This window comes from Haliaeetus albicilla, chromosome 19 (genome assembly GCF_947461875.1).
Source record: "Haliaeetus albicilla chromosome 19, bHalAlb1.1, whole genome shotgun sequence".
Taxonomy (NCBI): domain Eukaryota; kingdom Metazoa; phylum Chordata; class Aves; order Accipitriformes; family Accipitridae; genus Haliaeetus; species Haliaeetus albicilla.
This window is the reverse complement of record NC_091501.1, coordinates 314,447-333,295: the sequence shown is the minus strand read 5'-3', so window position 1 is coordinate 333,295 and position 18,849 is coordinate 314,447. Positions and strand designations below refer to the sequence as shown.

The 18,849-nt window shown below is 47.2% G+C and overlaps 2 protein-coding genes across 3 annotated transcripts; both read right to left on the bottom strand.

Annotated features, from left to right (window-relative positions):
- Nucleotides 1-1,191: 1,191 nt before the first annotated feature.
- On the bottom strand, nt 1,192-4,050 carry NDUFA6 (NADH:ubiquinone oxidoreductase subunit A6). The gene is made up of 3 exons (XM_069807081.1): nt 3,858-4,050; nt 3,196-3,311; nt 1,192-1,842 (listed from the first exon to the last, which is right to left on the bottom strand). Exons 1-3 carry the CDS (start codon nt 3,982-3,984, stop codon nt 1,711-1,713), a joined length of 375 nt encoding a protein of 124 aa, XP_069663182.1. The 5' UTR covers nt 3,985-4,050; the 3' UTR covers nt 1,192-1,710.
- Nucleotides 4,051-5,025: 975 nt separating this feature from the next.
- LOC104311000 (cytochrome P450 2D6) lies at nt 5,026-15,010 on the bottom strand. Of its 2 annotated transcripts, XM_009923619.2 has the most exons (9): nt 14,650-15,008; nt 12,666-12,837; nt 11,768-11,920; nt 10,947-11,107; nt 10,630-10,803; nt 8,666-8,807; nt 7,861-8,048; nt 6,766-6,907; nt 5,026-6,648 (listed from the first exon to the last, which is right to left on the bottom strand). In XM_009923619.2, the coding sequence occupies exons 1-9, from the start codon at nt 14,860-14,862 to the stop codon at nt 6,470-6,472; spliced, it is 1,524 nt and encodes a 507-aa protein (XP_009921921.1). In that variant the 5' UTR covers nt 14,863-15,008; the 3' UTR covers nt 5,026-6,469. The 2 variants fall into 2 exon arrangements, with proteins under 2 accessions (XP_009921921.1, XP_069663181.1); XM_069807080.1 differs by lacking the exon at nt 11,768-11,920 and having other exon boundaries at nt 14,650-15,010.
- Nucleotides 15,011-18,849: the final 3,839 nt, after the last annotated feature.

The window sequence follows — 18,849 nt, the reverse complement described above, 5'->3', positions numbered from 1 at the left end:
AGTTTTGAGTAGTTTTGGTAGAAGGTTAAGATCATGAGAGGCAAACTAACTCACCGATGTGTTTTATAGCATTTAATCTCTGAACACTCCGGCTCCAAGTACCTAGTATTTTCTAGGTGGTTCAGTAGTTTCTTCTGTATAAACCCTAATATATTTATTTTCTCAACTGTATATGAACTTCAACTCTTCTTTACATAGAAGTGTTTACTATTGCAATTAAATCTTTGTATAATAGACTTAAAAGGTTTTCTCTACTGCTGGGGCATGCGTAGAGTACCTTCAGTCACATCAGAGCAGCTGTTTTCTCAAATACCTTGACAGGTTAGTCAATATTTTTTTTTTTTTTTAAGCCAGCATTGCCCTGGTGTCTCATGGTTTCTGGTCACTAGAGCTGGCCTCTTCTCTTGACTGCCCACTTTCCCCTTCAGTATTCACATAGCTGTTAAAGAGTTTCTTTTAATGTTGCACACATTAGCACAGCATATAGTTCAAACAGCCACATTTGCTCCCTTATTATTTGACACTGCTTTTGATGTTTGCTCTGTAACTCTCCAGCATAGCTACTGAGAGCAAAGGGAGCCTGCAATCCAAGTAGCCCCAAAAGCTGTAGCTGAATGCAGCTGGCAGGTTCTTGAGTCACTCTATATCTGAGTTGCCCCCTCCTTCCCCAAAGCTGCCTGAGAAGGGGTTGCTCCAGCTCATCTGCTCTTGGGAGCCAAACATGTCCCTACTCATGTTTTCTATACTACCAAATTCCTTATCACTGCTTTATTCCACCATATCTCCTGGCCCTTCCTGACAGTGTCAACCCTGTCCTTAAAAACATCCCACCCCCAAAGCCCCTACCTACACATACGTACACATAACCTGAGGAGTGCTGCTTTACAGTCCTCATATGGGGAAGAAAGCCCCAGTATTTAGGCAAGGATAAAAAGAACTTTGAGCATACTACAAAGATTCAATGCTGATCACACACGAGGGAAGATCCAGCACCAAGTTACCTACTGAAAACCCATTCTGACTGACCCTTCCCAAAAGGGAGCTAGTATTCCTGATTCAGTTAAGGAGGTGATGGTAGGACACCATCTGCTAGGCATCAGAAGCTCTTACAGAGCCTCCCTATTCTAGACAACAGTACAAAAAATATTTTTCCAGGTATTTCATTTTACAGCAGGGTAATGGACTCTCCTGGTCTTTTTACTGCACAAAGAGCTTTATTTGCCTATTGGATCTTACACCATTCTCTGTGAGGAAGTAAACAGAGACTAGTGTCCAAGTAAAAAACACAGGATCAACAATGTCATGCCATGAAATTGCAAAACACTGCATGAATACAGATGGGCTTCAAGCACAAGAATATTTCTGCAACTACACTGGCTTCTCTGAAGCCCCACTCTTTCTTCCACAGACCTAACACCTACGCACAGGGCTGCAGGCTAAGCAGAAAGCGCCACAGCCAGGTTGCGTTGTGGTTATTCAGCTGACGCTCCAGGGCAAATGATGGGATAAACTCCATCCACTGAAGACATACATTGGCAAAACTAGGAAATCACAGCTCTTAATATAGATCATAACAACTTGTACACACTCTGGATTCAGAGTTAGTCATTATGCTCCTAATGTGCTATATGATCTTTCTGTACAGATTTTTTTTTCTACTATATAGAACTTTATTTGTAATATAAGGCAGAAAGACACAGAGTCAATCTCTCAGGGATCGTGGCCCGCATAGAATTTGGACAGAAAGTCTTTAGGTCGTGGGGTCTCCGTCTCATGGAAATACCTCATGATGTGTGTCCTCTGCTTCCATACCTGAATGGTTTCTTGAAGATCCATTTTTCCCTGCACAGAGACAGAAGAATTTTAGACCAGTTCTCAGTTAGAGCCCGAATCTAACTATACAGCCCTATGAAAGTTATTTGAATGCACTTAGAAACACCCTTAAGACAGCTGCATCAACAGTTCTGTACTTCTAAAGACTGCCTGCATGGCCTGAACTGTGACACAAACATATATACTGTTCCTGCCTTGTGACTTCATTGCTGCATGTCCTATATTAACAAGTTGCTTGTCTCTGCAGCACAGCTTCCCAGCCCTGAGGAATAGGCAAGGGACCCTGCCCCGTTCTTAGAACCTGCCTTGTTTCTCTCATGACCAGCACCCCCATAAAATTCTACATAACATTCCTAACTTCCATGTGCCTCTATTTAATTTTTTTTTTTTTAATAGCGGCAAGTTAGCAGCAATTTTACTTAGTTTTACAGCTAAGTGCTTTGCACCAATATCACCACAACAGAGATATTAAACATAATTTCTTCGTGATGCTCCAGACTATGAGTTATTGTACTAGTTTCGGAGTATGGCAGCACAGGGCAAAATGAGACTGCCTGGAATTGTGACCTACCGTGTTATCTAGGATTCTGTTTCCAGATTATTTTCATCATGTAAAAGACAGACTAACTGTCTTGAAATGCAAGAAATACAACAGGTGAGCACACCAGGCCTTGGCTGGAAGCTTTCTAATGCACTAGAACTGCAGAGGTCAGTTATTGTTGCTCAGACCCATTCTGAAGCCTTGCCCCACTCTTGGTATGCTGATTACTGCTTTGAATCAGACAGGTCTCTCAGGCCTGAGGCATAACCAGATGTGTTAGAGCTGGGGCATTTTGCCACCCAAAGCCAGCCTCCCCCCAAGTACTGGCCCTCTAATGTATGTTTCAGAATCAGTGAAGAAAACCACATCCCAATCTAAGGGAGAACTGTAGGGAGCAGAAAGACAATTTTTAACAGTCAACTAGCTAGCAGCATCTTTTTCCCCTTTCTTTGATTGCCATTGTTTTCTAAAAAAAAAAGCAACAACAAACTTGGTATTTAAGCTACTGTTTTGCTTGCCATAGACTTCCTCTTTTAAACATGCGCAAACTGGAAGAGCCAGTACACCAAGTGACAGAAATCCATATTCTAGCAACTCTGACGTAGGTGAGTTAAGACCCTACTCCTCTGCACGCAGAAGCAGCTTGATCCCTTATCAACAGGTTTGCTGACAGGGATAAACCAACCTGGATTGCAAGAGACAACTCCTCCATAGCGCAAGCCGAAATAAAAAACTATCCCTCTCCTCCATCACACTCACCACCAATTACCCGCTCTCACATTGTCTGCAGCTTCAACAAAACACGAGTAACTTGTCTGTACCTTAATAACCAGCATGTCTATCACCCGTGGATCTGTAACGTGGGCGTTCTTCATGAACATCTCCCGCACCTTGTTGCGCCCCTGTTTCACTGTGATGTCCAGCTGGTATAGGTGTACTACGAAAAACAGACACCCACAGAGGTCACCTTTACTGCTTTTCGTTTTTTCCACGGACAATGTGCAGCTCAACGCCACAACACGCTGCACAGTCGTCTGTTCTTGCAGCCCCTGCCAGCTTCACTGACGTGACTGACTGAAAGCGAGTGAACCCCACAGCCGCGGTGCGGTTTTACGGGGCAGGCAATCCTGTCACACGCCCCCGTTCTGCGAAATTAAGGCTAGATTTCTCCTCTGCTTAGCTCGGAAAGCCAAGTGGCAGGAAAGGCCCGAGGAGGCCGGGGTTCCGCCTCCCGGGGGGCGGCGGGCCTGTGCTGCACTGGGGAGCCGCCGCAGCCGCGGGACGGCCCCCAGCAACCGCGTCCACCGGCCCGGGGCAGTGGCGGGGGGAGGCAGGACACACACAGACACATACCCCCCCCCGCCCCGGGGTGACCGGCACCCCCCGACGGGCCCTTTAAGAACCCAACGGCTGCGGGGTGGCCATTACGACCTTGAGCTCACGCTCCCGCCTGCGCATGCGTGGCGGGCTCCGCGCCCCTCACCCGCGTTGGGCACCTCCCGGTACCAGGCCCGGTACAGCTCCCTCACGCGCCGCTTCGCCTCGCCCAGGTCCCGGCTGAAGATCGGCTTCACCGCGGCAGACACCGCTCCTTTGCCCGCTACCGCCATCTTGGTGCGGCCACCGCCTCCGCGCGCTGCGTCGCGCCGCCAGTGGGAAGGCGCACTGGCACGGCGACCCTTTATTGGCGGGCGGCGCTGCCACTCCAGCCTTCTGAGCCTGGCAAACCGCGGCGGCCGACGGCCTCCCATCAGATTGGTCGGCAGAAACGCCAATCACCGCCGACCGCGAGCGGAGGAGCAGAGCGGGTGGGCAGGGTCATGGGGTGCCCCGCCTCCCGGGGCGACGGAGCTCTGCACTGCCCGGCGGGGCCGGGAGAGCGGCGGTAAGGCGGGGCGGGGCGGGTTTAGCCTCGCACGGCTCACCGCGACGTGGCCGTGGAGGTGCCGCGGCCACACGGCAGCCTCCTCGCAAGCGGGGCGGGCGCAGCAGCCGCCGCCGCTCCCCGCTGAGGCCCCGTCGTGCCGCCGCGCCGGCACCGGCGGGTGCGGGGCCCCGGGCGGCGGGTGCGGGGCCCCGGGCGGCGGGTGCAGGGCGCTTCCCACGGCAGCCCCCCGCTCCTGCCCGTGCTGCGGCAGCGCCTGCCCCCAGCCCGACACGGGCCGGTTGGCCTTGGCGGCCATTTCTGTCTCGGAGGAGTTGCTGTCCCCTGCCCGAGCGCCGGCGCTAGGTCTGTGTTTCGCAGTGATCCGTTGGCTGCCTTTCGCCTCCAGGTGCCTCCAGACCGGCACAGCAGCCGATGCTCGCACACGCCGCTTGACTTTCAGTGCTTTCTCGCACGCTGAGAAAGCCGGTCCCTTCTCTGGCTATACCCGCACTTCTTGTCCAAGTATGTGAGTGCTGGAATGCCTTCTGTTTGAAGTTCAGTTCACTGAAACCTTCGCTGTAAAAACACTTAGGTCTGTGCTGGTAACTATAAACCCAAGCGTGTTCAGCTCAAGTGTTGCTGAACCAAACAGAAAAGGAACACGGAAAGGATCTTGAAAGAAACGGATGGGGTGCTGGCTGTAAGGAGAGAAATGTCAAGTGACTAGCTGAGGCAAGCGTGTAGGGGGACTGTGAGACAACCACGAAGAGGAGAGGCGAGAAAGAAGACTTTTCAGATCACTTTTAGTCTTTCAGATTATTTTGTAGATTAAAAGCATAAATGTGCATTTCCTGCTGAAGGAAAAATCTTAACAACGGTATTATGAAGTATTCGCATCATTCAATAGCTTTCATAGCTTCTAAAATTACTATTGGAAAGGTAGATAGGAATGTGTGCACACACATGCACGTAGTTTCACAGATTTTTGTTTTAGTTGCGCTTATGCCTAGAAGCTCCTTTATGCTATAGTCTTTTCAGCCACATGGTTAACTACTACTAATCTAAACATCAACATACCTTAACACCTTGCAAAATGATGTCAGGAATATTGCAGGAAGAAGGAGAAAGGTAGCTCTGGAATCTACAGCTGTACTGTTTCAAACACTGTTAACTCCCTGCCTTTTTGAGTTCCAAACCTGCCCAAGAGCTGACTTTATGTAATGCCGAAAAAAAGCAGTTTTCAAGGCCTAATTAGAGGAGGTGGTAAACCTAAACACCAGGATTTCTCTTGAAATGTATTTATAGGAACTTCTGTATTTCACAAATGACCTGCTTCTGTGGCTGGAACACCATACAGATTAGTTATGTACCCCTTGGTATTTATTCCTACTGGAGGCATACTGTGATAGAAGGGTTGTCAGGATTAAAACTTACTGTCTTTGGGGCTATAAATGAAGGCAATGCAATATATGTGCAATAGACAGGAGTATGCAATAAACAGGAAGGAATGAAGGGGATATGTAGGTATTGGGTAAGATTTTTTCAGGAGCGCTGCTCTGAAACTGCGTTTAAACGTCACTTTGTTGTTGGAGCTGAAGCCTTTGCCCTGCCCACCAGCAGCACATGCCAAATCAGCTGACTGGCCCTGGATTGATCTTTTCAGGAACCAAGCCAGAGCTGGAGTCCCCTGGGCACCAGGCAGAGGCACACACTGCTGTGGGATGGCACTGCATGGGAGGCAGAGCATGGCTGGGTATGCAGTGGGGCTAACGAGGAAGAGAGTGGGCCAGGAGTACCTTATAGATTTTTCCCAGTTTTTTTTTCTCCTAGAATTGGCAAGACCCCAGAGTTGCCTTTTACCCAGGATACCCTTGTATTTCAGTAATCTAATTCAGGACTAATAATTCTTTCAGTAGCTGTGTGCTCAGTGAACTGCTGCTGCAACTGAAGAGAGCCCCAAGTACAGCAGAGCTGGCTGATTAGGCAAATATGTACTTGCAAACTTGATTGTCATTCGTAACTTGCTACGGCTATCTGATTCAAGATACAGGACTGCAATTAAGCTAAACTGTATATTGGGCCAGATCCTTACTTTACACAGCTGGGGACATCTGCACAGACTTGAGAGGTCTTGAGTGGAACCCGGCATGATCCTGCCTAGACCTGCAACTTTTCTGACAGAGTTTGCGTTGGTGGTGGTCTGTGAGTGAAAGGAGAGCAGCGCGCACTTATCTTGGGACAGCTCGCACCAGGTACGGGTGTGGGGAGCTCGTGAGGGCAAAGCGACCATCCTCCCGTGGCCTGGGCTGGTCCTCAGGGAGCACAAAGGTGAATTTCTGCAGGAGAGTGGTAAAGAAAATAAAGAGCTCCATCTTGGCCAGCTGTTCCCCCAGGCAGGCACGGCGACCTGCAAGAGAGGGAGTAGGAAGAGTCCATGAAAGAGGACATTAAACCACATGGGAGGAGGAGATCAGCCCTCCTGCTGTGCCTCTGACTTGCAGCTGGATCCTCCCCTCAGATTTACCTGCTGAGAAAGGCAGGAAGGCCTCTGGTTTCACAAACTGCCCGTTTGCATCCAGGAAGTGTTCGGGGTAAAACTTGTTTGGCTTCTCCCAGACTGCCTCATCCTTCAGCACGGAAGACAAGTTGGTGATGATTGTCGTCCCCTGCACTCCTCCACAAGAGGAAACAATTTAGGTGAGAATAGCAGCATTATCTTGGCACAAAGGATTGGTGCTGGTCCCCCTTTGGTCCATGTCTCCCATCTAGTAGCAACCATCGTTCAGTGCTTCAGAGTAAGGCACCGATCTCACCTTCTGTATCTTATTGAAAACAGAGGTAAAGCAGGGCACTTTTGCAATGACATATGGTGCCTGCTCTGTGCTCTGAAGCATCTGAACTTTGGCAGTTTGTATCCTTACAGAGGCTATTGCATGCAAATGCCAATTTCTTAGTTACACAGTGGAAACAGCCTCTGCTTCTCAGCTCCTCCTGGACTTGTTTTATAGCTGGAGTAAAGCAGTTGACTGACAGACTTCAAAGCCCAGCTTTCACAGGGGCCATGGGAAATTGCAAAGCTTTCCTGTTTCACATGTCAATGTTCTAAGCTAGAGGAGATATCGCAAGGCAAAAAAAAAAAAAAAACAAAAACAAGCCATCCCAGGCTTGCATTGCTACCAGTGCTGCCAGGGCAGCTGCCTGTCACAATGGCAGTGGACTGAATGCCAGTGGCATTTGAATAGCTTCAGAGATTAGAGTTTTAATTACTACCATCTTAGGAAAGCCAGTAAGCTGGTGTCATGTGCCTCCAGAAAGTCTGTTAGGCTCTGTTACTTTCTCCTTCCAACACAGGCAGTGAATGTCACAGCTCCTCAAGAGGAAAGCAAACCTTTGCACTGAGGTGCCACTGCAGTTGGGTTCCCACACAACCAGCGCAAGCCTAGAGCACAAATGTGACCATCTGCCCAGATTTAGCATTTCAAGTCCTACTTCAGCACTTGCCAGTGACTAATTTGGGGTTGGATGTGCAATGCTGCAGAGTTGGATGGGGTCACCCACACCCCATGCCTGGCATCTGCACAGGGAGAGGATACCACATTGCCTATCTGGTCGCAGTCACCTTGGGAATGAAGAAGCCTTGCAACTTGGTGTCCCGGTATGTCATGTGAGGTAGTCCAACAGGAACGACATCCCCATAGCGTTGTACTTCATGGATCACAGCATTGGTGTAGGGCATGCTTGCTTGGTCCTTCATGGTGGGTGATCTCTCTCTGCCAATCACCTTATCAATCTCTGCTTGGACCTTACCTGAAAGCAGCACAGCTAAGGAATTAGAGTGCCCTTAGATAAACAGAAGGGGCTGGTACAAGCTGTAGGAAGGCTGGCAGCGTGAGATTATAGATGCTGGGTGAGAGCAGGACAAGCAATTAGAGAAAGGAACAGAAACTAGAGGGGAATGCATTTGTTTTCAGTTGCTCAGAGCCATCTGTATAACTATTCTTTGTGCATAGTGTCTTTAATAAAGGTCTTGTCACTCGACATGCTACCTTACCCCTCCTCTGTGCAGCTGAAAGGGTACCTGGGCATGCAGCATTAGAGAATTAAAACAGACTAGCATCTATTCCAAATACTGCAAAGAGGGTGCGCTGGCCAGTGAAAGTCCCCAGGTAGCCTTCAAAATGAAGGCGAGAGTGAACTTGCCCTTCCAACTCCAGTCTTTTTGTCAGGGCTTCCCCCCTGCCACTGGTCACTGCCAGAACAGCTATGTTTGGAAAGTGTTTCTACTGGTTTCTGCTAGATGAACAATCACCAAAGCTGCTCCTCATTGCAAAATCCCCAAACCATGGAGAGAAGATGTTCAGTCTTGTCACAGAAAAATGAGGATTGAAGGGAAATGCCACACCTCTGCCCATCTTCTGACTTACTCTGTATTTCTGGGTGGAGAAGCATGTACAGAAATGCCCACCGGAGAGTGGTGGAGGTAGTCTCAGAACCAGCTGCAAACAAGTCTGCGGTCACCAGACGAAGGTTGTAATAGCTGAAACCATTCTCTTCAGCCACCTTACCCTGTGGAGAGCACACAAGTGGGTGGTTGGAGCTGGGGTACTTGCTGGGTGAGAAGACCATTGTTTCAGAGAAGTACTGAGAAGCACTAGATCCATTTTTGCTGACCAAGAAGTTCATTGGGAAAGTAGAGCACAACACAGGCAACAGTATGTATATGACTGATGTACTTCAGTAACCCTGTTACCTCTGTATTTGAAGGTCATCAGTCACCTCCTGTATCCTGAGAGATGAAGGCTACACCTGCCTTCAGGACAGAAGTGAATGCCTTGTGCTCTCAAACAGACAGCAGGCCCCTGTCACTTGCCATAACGTCCTCCCCCAGAGGAGGTGGAACACAGTTATTCAGGTTTGATCAGATCATAAAACCCACGCAGTAGAGAGGAGGCTGCATTGATGTGGCAAATGCAAAATTAACAGTATTTTGAGGGGCGTTATCTATAGCTATGCATTACAGATTCTCACTGCTTCTGCCCTGCTGTTTTCTTACAATCAAAAAAAAAAAGATCAGGGTATCATTGCTGCCTATTAAGCCTGCAACACCAATTTCAGCAAAACTGGTCTCTCATCCAAATGCTAATTGAGCTCAAATTTGTTAGCATATGAGATATGACAAGCTCTCTGCATGAGTTCATCTGCTTGTCTTTTCTAATCCTCTTTATACTTTCCTTTCCTAGGGACTAGCTTCTGTTAAGTTATTCTGTATATTTTGATGCTGTTGTAATATGGATAGCAATTAATAAGGCATTTAAGGCTCAACTGTTATTCCAATAAAAGATCTCTGGCAAGGCAGCTATGGGGCTGACCTGACCAAAGTTAACCCAGTAGAGGGATTTATCAGACTGGCTTATCAGGGGACCTTAGTGAACAGAAGAGAGATGTGACAGGTGGCAACATGGTCAGGCTCACATCCACCCCCAAATAGTACTGCTCAGTGCAGAGTAATGTAGGTCATGTTGCTCTGCCCATGTGAGTTTGGGGAGCTAACGCGTGGACTGGAGGTGCCCAGTGCCCGCAGCACAGCAGGGTTCATTATGCAGAGCAGCAGTCCAGCCTAAGGACTCAGATGGCAGAAGCAATTCGCAGGCAGAATTTGCTACTATTGCTCATCTGGCACTTGTAATTTAGTGAATCCATGTGCAGAAACATATGGTGGACGGATGGGCTGACGCAAGTACTTTTGATTTGATACTGACTTCATGCCTGACTGAATCAAAGGAAAGACTCCTTTTAATTTCAGTGAGGTTCAGATTTAGGCCTTCATCTGATCTGTAGGGAACTAGTTCTTAGCAAGCAATTCGAAGACACGCATCCTGAAGGAGATGCCGTCTTTCCAAGTCATAACTTGGTTTAAAGACAAGCAACAGCCTGGGCAATGATGCAAAAAGCCAGTCTGTTGCTGCAGTTTTGTAACTGATTTTGAGACATCAGACATTAAGGCACTGACATACAATGGAACTTGCATGTTGACTCGTCCCCTGGCACAAACTTAGAAATACTAGTGAATTCTCAATCACTGCCTTTTAAATGCCTTCAGAATGACGTAGGCTGGAAAGAAGGGAGTTGCTAGATTCTGAGGGGAACGTGAAGGTAGAAAATGGGTACAAGAACATCAGCAGATAATATGGTCTCTTAAGACAATAAAGGAGGTTACAGCATGAAGAAGTTGAACACCTTTCTTCTCAAGATAGAACATGGAATGAAAAAGTAGGAGATTAGTAAGAGGTTTTATACAGCTTTATGAGGAAAGTCAGCCTCTGTCAATAAGCTTAAACAGGCAGAGGAATTGCCCCCAGACCCTGAGGTTCTCCTGGTGTCACCCTACCTTCTCCATTTCTTTTAAAAACGCATCAGTGAAATCTCGGATGTGAGCAGGGTTCCACGTCTCCATGTGCTTATCTATGAGCACGTCTATGAAGTCCATGAACGCCTTTTGCCCTCGAAAGACTTTCTGTGGCACTCCAGGGATGTGCAACAAAATGGGCACCTCGTTAAGAAGCTGGGATGTCAGAACCAGAGAAAAAGAGAGAGAGAGAGAGAGAAGATACTGTGTGATGCAAAAAAAAGAAAAATAATGAAAACACAATGCTCTCAAGCAACAGGGGGCAGCTTCTTACAGAACATATTAAGGTCTTGGTTTACCTGAGGCAGGAAGCCAGCTTCTTCATTCAGGGAGTTTTCAAACAAATGTAACAGCTTCTTGAATGTTGCATCACCGTAGTCAAAACGCTCTCCATAGATGGTGGTGCAGATCACGTTGCAGACTGCATTATTTACGAGAAAACTTAAATCGAAAGGACAACCTAAAAATGGAAATGGAGACCAAGCAATGAAGCTAAGCAACACCAAGCTGTTGGACCTCAGCTGTCAGCAACGAGAATACACAAATGCCTCCTTGATGCCTTCAAGAGAAAAAGCCCCCAAACCACTCAAAGTACAAATGCATCATCCTAGGAAGTGAAGATCTTCTCATCTCCTACTACTATTTGGTTGATCCTTGTTTAAAGGAGAAAACTCCAGAGCAAAGCTGAATTGCAGGCTTGTTCTGTAATGTGACAGATAGATAACACTTTCTTTGCTTTGTGTCTAGATGACAGGCGATGTTGTGTGAAAACTCTCAGCTGCACTTCTATTGCATGTGATAGTATCAGTATGTTCCACTAAACTTCCTAAAGGTAAGAGTTACCCAGCTCTGGGAATAATTATACTTTACCTCTTTATTTCTATTTATTTCCTATTTGTTTCCTGTTTCAAAGCAATTAGTGTTACAGTGGGGCTACTGTGTAAAGCAGAAGTGGCTTCAAGGTACAGCAGGGTTACTAATGCATACAGACCAGAAACACTGCATTTGCTTAGGAAGAGAGCACTGCATGCGAAGGAGAGTGGATCTAGTATTACTTCTCTCTTTGCATCACTGTATTGCCTTTTTCTATGATTTCCCCATCCTTCTGGATGTGACAAACCTCCTTCAGAATTGACTGCAGAGCACAGAAATCCCACTTCCTCTGTCACTCGCTCCTCCAGGGATTTCTTTCCCATCCCAAAGTTCCTCAAGGTAGAGAGCGTGAATTTCCTTAGCTCCTTCCAGACGTGCCCGTATCTTGCCATAACAATCCCTGGAATTGTGGATGAGCAAGAAATGTCGGGAGCTCTGACCCGTACATCAAGCAAAGTTTGCTAGAGAATAACAAATGTGAGTTTGGAGGTACAGGTCTGTGTGGATAGATGAAAGAGTCTGATCTTGTAGAGCTTGTTCATACAGCAATTCTAAAAACAGATTACTGCACCTTCTGATGCATGTGCATGGCTACGAAGGTGGAGGGAGGCTTCAATGAGAGCAACAAGTGCTGCTAAGGATAAAGGAGTGACCCCCCCCACCAAACCATTCAGCATTGCACCCTTAGCTTGTGTGGCCTGGGTAGCAGCTTGTGCCACCACACAGGAGCTGAGGATGAGAGGTGTGGGCTGGATGCTGGATAATACTCTGTCTTGGAAGAAAGTTACCATTTTTTTTGTGATGACAACGACACGCACATAGCGTGTAAGCATAAGGACTAATCACTGGGTGTCAGGAGCTACCAGCTCCCAACGCTGGCAGGAAAGTTGTACCACTGATGGAATCCTAACACTACTGAAAAGGTGTGTACTAGCACCTGCAGCTGTACTACAACCACTAAGGGGAGTCCCCTTTTCATCAAATCTGATTTTGTCACCACCAAAGGGTGGCAGACATACAAGGAGATTGACCAGAGGGACATGAGAAGGTGGCACCCTACTGAGAAGATCTTCCCTCTAGCCACCATTTACCCAGTCCTCCTTGTGCTAGTGCCAGTGAGGAATGTCCATTTCCAAGGGACTTGCCTTCAGATTTATTTCCGTAGCCCAGATGTTCATATACTGGGAAGTATGGTCGGTCAGCAAAGTCCTCCGATCTGTGGACCAGGGCTTCCTTCACTGTTTTATACCCATTCAGTACTACCAGGTTGCTCCAGCAGTTCTGGAGATTGAAGATGTTTCCAAACTTCTTGTGAAGCTGCCAAGATTAAAAAAAAAAGTACATCCCTGAAAATGAGCTGAAAGTAACATCAAAAATACCACCATATCCTTCCTTAGGGCCTTTATTATTTAGTGATTTTTTTTGAGGTGGTTGTATTAGGAGACCTTCAGCTGATCTTTGACCTTTGTCTTTGCAGTACAACAGCTCAGAGTGGTGCCAAACAGCAGCTGAAGCAGGGATCAATGCTCTGTGAGTGGAAAGATTTAGAGTACACTTATCCTGGCCAAACTGTTGCCATGACCATTGCGCAAGTAGTTTGGGTTTTGTCTGACAACACAAGGTCAAGGACCTTTTTTAGGATTTCAAAGGCTGCATGCTCAACAATGAATTACTTCCTAATACTTGTATTTATTTTGATTTGAAAGACTAGGCAAGTTTTGAGTTAGTCTACTTCTGCTAGAAGGAAATATTGATGATAAGGTCATATGTAATTTTTTTTTTAGCATGCATTTGTTCCTGAAGATCTACTCAGAGCCCGGCTCCCAGAAACACAGTTGGAAGAGGCAATTCCACACTGGAATTTCAGGTCAACTTTCTCCCTAAAAGGAGCGTACACATCTAGTAAGACTGGTAACTGGCACACACCCTACATCTGTTGTGCTCTATAAGAGACATAACGCTGACAGCAGGTTGGCTGCGCAGGTAAGCCTGTCAGCCATACACTCACCATGGGAGCTTGCCATGGAGCTAAGTCTCCTCCAGGTAGATGAACCCTTTGACTGGACATAAGACTCCTGGGAAGGCAGGTCGAAGCTCCCCTGCTAGTCAGTAACACTGAACAAAGCGCTCAGGACCATGTTGTTGGAAGACAGTGCAATAGTAGCAATGCCCCACAGACTGTGCTCTGTTTTCTTTTTTCTGTCTTTTTTTTTTTTTTTTTTGTTAAAAAGCTAAGTGTCTTCATTTCTGCACTGTAGCAATGCAGGGAACTGAAGTACTTAAGACTGTATTTGCAGTGGGGTTGGAAAGGGAATTAGCACTTCACTGGCACTAGAATACTTCATTAAAAGTGATTACTGGTCAAGATTGTGGTTAGCATGACCCTGACATGATGTGATTTGAAAATGGTAATCTTTTGGACTACATTCAAGCAAATAATACAAATGCTATATTTAGTTTCTCCATTTGGTAGATTTTGGACAGACAGCTGAACAGTGCCATCCTAGAGAAAAGGTCTTTCGAGTTTGCAAACTGAAGCACAACCCCCCCGTGGTTTATCTGCTGCAAGCTGTGCTGTGCTTTTCCTTCGAGAAAAGCTAAGCCCTGACTTTGAATAGGAACGCCGTCGAGATTTTGGGCATTGCTGCTGGGGCAAATCCTGCAAGCTGATCTCTTTAGCTGAAACTGTCACATGCCTGTAGGCGTGCTTAAGTAACTCACAGGCAAGTCTGCCATTCCTGCAGCCACATTCCCAGGCCACAGACATTTGCTTGTCTTCCCTTGTTTACACATTTCCCCGTTCCCTTGCCCCCACACCTGCCCACGTGTTAAGTTGGTGGCCAGCTCTACAGCAGACCAAGCATCATCTGTCACTGGGGGCACAACAGCATCTCCCACTGAGCTCACGCATAGATCAGGAGATGGAGGCTGGCGAGTATTGGTGTGTGATTATCTATTTATCTTTCTGGGCCAGGTCAGTGTCCTTAGGCAGTGACTTGCTTCGTCCTGGACTTTGGAGAGGGCATTGCCCTTCAGCTTTGTGCAAGGGCAGATCATGCCAGGGTGTCCCCACGCCTCCTGGGTCCACGGTTGTGTGAGGGGCACTTCGTCGCGGGGGCCAGCACTCACCTGGTTGAAGGAGAGGTGTGGGTTGCGGAAGTCAACATACAGCATGGTCCCAATGAACGGCAGCGATACTGGGCCTGGCGGGTAATGGCTCCACTTCTTCCTGCGCTTCATGAAGTCAAGAAGTAAAGTAAAGACTGTAAGAAAAACTCCCAGTACAGAGATGTTGCTCCAGCAGGATGACAGCTGGGACCCCAGCCACAGGAGCAATGCCATTTTGTAGCCTGTTTACTCCTTGGTCTTCCTCTTTTGACCCAAGACTGTTTCTGCCTCCTTTTGCCTTCTTCCTCTTCTCTTCTCTTCTCTTCTCTTCTCTTCTCTTCTCTTCTCTTCTCTTCTCCCTTCTCTTTCTTTTCCTTTCCCTTCCCTCTCCCTCCCTCCCCTCTCCTTCCTTCCCCTCTCCTTCCCTCTCCCTTCCTTCCCCAGGAGCTGCCCTCTTCTCCTTGCTTTCTCCTCTTTCCCACACTCCCTTTTTCTGTCTCCCTGCTCCTCTCTCTCTGCAGTTGCTGGCCTCTGAATGTGGGACTTGGCTCAAAGCTGAAGCTCCTCCTCTGCTCAGCTCAGCCTTGGGGGAGTGGTGATGGAGGTCATCCCTCCTCTTCCTCCTCCTTCTGCAAAACCAGAGGCCGCTTTGTCCCTGCTGCTGCTGGCAGCTCCTGCAGAGGTGCCCTCCATGGGGCAGGGCTGGGTGAGGTCCAGGTGTTCGGGTGTCCTCTCCCACAGCTGAGGTGGGATCACAGTTCACAACAAGCAATCTAGTCTTGCTGCATTCTCATGGGGCAATTTTGAAAGAGTTTGTTTAAATCTGTGTCACCGCCTTGTTTGTACAGACAAGTCAAGGAAGAAGCAGCTCCTAAACGCAGATCATCGAGGTTTCTGTTTGCAGGGCTGAGGATTTGTTCCATTGAGAAAGCTCAGGTTAGGTCAAGTTTTCCCTTATAGAAAGCACTTCGTCACAGAAATTAGCCTAAAGTGGTGTCCTGAGACTTTAAAAATCATTTATGTTTCTGGGAATAACAATCTTTACCCAGTTCCAAATGGTAGTCAGCATGATGACCTTGATTTTTGTAGAATACAGCTCAGATATGAGGGAGAAAGCACATATATTGCAAGGAGCCTTGAATTTCCAGCCTTTGGGGCAGCAGTAATGCAAACACAGTTATGGAGATAGTCAAAGTATTTCCTAAAGCAGCACAGCTATGTGCTCCTGGCATCTCTGCCATCGGAGATCAATAAAGCTCGCTCTTATGACAGTTAGTCTAGCTAAAAAGAAGCAGTAAACCCATCACGGTTTGATCTGTGATCTCAGCGTGATCAGAGAAAAGCTCCTAATGGAGCAATTGCTGCAACAGTGATGGAGAGCTCAGACTGCAAAGTGATGTACCTGCAAAGACTCTGCAGTCAGGTCTGGTGTGCAGCCAGGGCCTCAAAATGCCCCTTGCCCAGGGGGGCACCTAAACGCTCATCATGTGTGCAGAGGTCCCCTCACTGAAGTTGCTACAGCATGACCTTGCATGTCCCTTGTGAAAGCATCGTGACTCAGGGTTCATCTCAAGTATCTGTAAAGAAACATAGGCAGCATGGGAAACAACAGGGCGAATTACCAGCCCCCATACAACTGCAGAATTATGATTTCTTTTGGATTACAGAGACATGGCGGGGTAGTTCACGTGACTGGAGAGCTGTCACAGATGGACATAAGCTCTTCAGGAAAGACAGGCTGGAAAGGGTGAGGAGGGGTGGTGCTTTATGCAGAGGAGTGCCCAGAGATTTGCCATGGGATCGGCGATGAGCCAGTCAAGTGCTTGTGGGCAGGGAGAATAGGGCAAAGCAACACAGGCAGTGTTGTGCTAGGTACTCACTACAGACTAGCTGATCAAGGAGAGCAAGTCAATGGAGCCATCTCACACAGTCATAGGCCTTAGGACTCATGGGTGTGCTTTAACTGGAATGGCTATATGGTCAGACACAATCCAGGTGGTTTCTGGAGTGTGCTGAAGACAATTTCTTGACACAGGTGATCAATGAGACAACTAGGGGAGATGCTCTGCTGGGTTAGCTATTCACAAAAAAGGAAGAATTGGTCCAGGACCAATGGTGGTCAAGGATAAGTTTGTCTGCAGCAACCATGAGACCATGAAATATTAAATCCTACAAGAAGTCAGCAGGACAAATAGCATTACTGCTCTTGCATTCATGAAAGCAGATTTCACCTTGTTCAGGGGTCTGTTTGGCAGGATCCCAAAGGGATCTGTGCTGGAGAGCAAAGAAGAGCTGGTTGTTCTTCAAGGGCAGCTTCCTCAAAGCATGAGAGCAGTGCATGTAATTTATTACATTGACTTTGGCAAAGCCTTTTACACCATCTCCCACAGTATCCTTGTAGCTAAATCAATGAGATACAAACTGGCAAGGTAGATGATGAAGTGGGTGGATGATTGTTCAGACTGTGGGGCTCAAAGAGTTGGGATCAGCGGTAGAGAGTCTAGCTGGTGGCTGATCATTAGTGATGTCCCCTAGATATCCATACCAGGGCTGATAAAGTTTAACATATTAACATCCTGGATGACGGGACAGAGAGCACTCTTAGCAAGTACAGCCTGGGAGAGCGAACAAGAGCTGAAGTATGTTTGCAGAGTAGTCTGGGAGTTTGCTGGCTTTTGAGTACTCACCACATTTCGAACGGCTCTACTGCGAGATCTTAGGAGACAAAGCCACGACAGTCCTGTCCTCAGTGGACAGTCTTGAGGAGGAGATGGCTGAATGTTAAAAGGTGATCAAGGGGTTCCTCTCACACTGATTTTCATGACCCATGCATTCAGATGACAAGTGAAAAGATGGGAAATGTTGTCCCAAGAACATCAGTGGACATTTCCTGATCACTCCACTGGTAAGGATGTTACCCTGCCTGTTTCAATTTATTTTGAGCTCCACCTTTATGAACTTCAGCTGAAAAATATCCACCTGGGTTCTTTCTGGTTTCCTTATCTTGGCTAGAGCCAAAGGCTGTCGGACTCCCATCACTCACCTCAAGGTTGTAAGAAGGATGGTTGACTGGAATTCAGGAAGTGGCTTTACTTTTAATTAACATTGCTCTGGGAGGCCATCAGACAAGTAATTCTCCAGCTGCTCTTCTTCCTGTAGCTCAGCCTTGACATAAGGCAACAAAGCTGCAACCTGAGAAATGCACCAGCTTAAGAAAAAAAAAATACTATGCGCCCCCCCCCCATTTACACCTTTCCAAAAGGTCTCTGGGTGAATGATCTTTTCCTCTACCCCTGTCCTGGTTTCAGCTGGGATGTAGTTAACTGTCTTCCTAGTAGCTGGTACAGTGCTATGTTTTGAGTTCAGTGTGTGAAGAATGTTGATAACACTGATGTTTTCAGTTGTTGCTCAGTAGTGTTTAGACTAGAGTCAAGGATTTTTCAGCTTCTCATGCCCAGCCAGGGCACCTGACCCAAACTGGCCAACAGTGTATTCCATACCATGTGACGTCCCATCTAGTTTAGGAACTGGGAAGTGGGGGGGGCAGGGATTCGCCGCTCGGGGACTGGCTGGGTGTCGGTCGGCGGGTGGTGAGCAATTGCCCTGCGCATCATTTGTACATTTCAATCCTTTTATTACTACTGTTGTCATTTTATTAGTGTTATCATTATCATTATTAGTCTCTTCTTTTCTGTTCTATTAAATCGTTCTTATCTCAACCCAGGAGTTTTACTTCTTTTCCTGATTTTTCTCCCCCATCCCACTGGATGGGGGGGGAGTGAGTGAGCGGCTGCGTGGTGCTTAGTTGCTGGCTGGGGTTAAACCACGACAACCCCCTTCAGGCTGCAAACTAGACAGTTCCTCCACTTTTGGCTAGTAGCATGGCCTGCCATTTCTGCAAAAGACTGGAGCAAGTATTATAGCTTAAGTAATTTCCAAAGAACAGTTTTCAAAGCAAGTAAAGAAACAATAGACAACAAATCTCTGAGAGAGAAAGAGAAAAGGGTAATTATCCTTCTGAAGAATGAAAGAAGTTAATTTGCATTTCTTTTCAATAAAGTAATATTTTGAGTGATTTTTCAAGTCAGGAGAAAAAAAAAAGAAACCTCCAAATCCATACATACTAATTTTAGCTAGCTGCAGCCCCGCTGTGCTGGGTACATGTCTTTGTGCACAGTCAATTAAGAGACGAGCTTAGTGAAGTTACGGAAGTTGCATGCA

Coding starts and splice junctions, on each gene's coding strand:
- NDUFA6 (XM_069807081.1), bottom strand. CDS start 3,984: ATGGCGGTAGCGGGCAAAGGAGCGGTGTCTGCCGCGGTGAAGCCGATC. Junction 3,312..3,857: donor CCGGGAGGTGCCCAACGCGG/GTGAGGGGCGCG, acceptor TGTTTTTCGTAG/TACACCTATACCAGCTGGAC. Junction 1,843..3,195: donor TAGACATGCTGGTTATTAAG/GTACAGACAAGT, acceptor GTCTCTGTGCAG/GGAAAAATGGATCTTCAAGA.
- LOC104311000 (XM_009923619.2), bottom strand. CDS start 14,862: ATGGCATTGCTCCTGTGGCTGGGGTCCCAGCTGTCATCCTGCTGGAGC. Junction 10,804..10,946: donor AAGCTGGCTTCCTGCCTCAG/GTAAACCAAGAC, acceptor CTGACATCCCAG/CTTCTTAACGAGGTGCCCAT. Junction 8,049..8,665: donor TCTCCACCCAGAAATACAGA/GTAAGTCAGAAG, acceptor TGCTGCTTTCAG/GTAAGGTCCAAGCAGAGATT.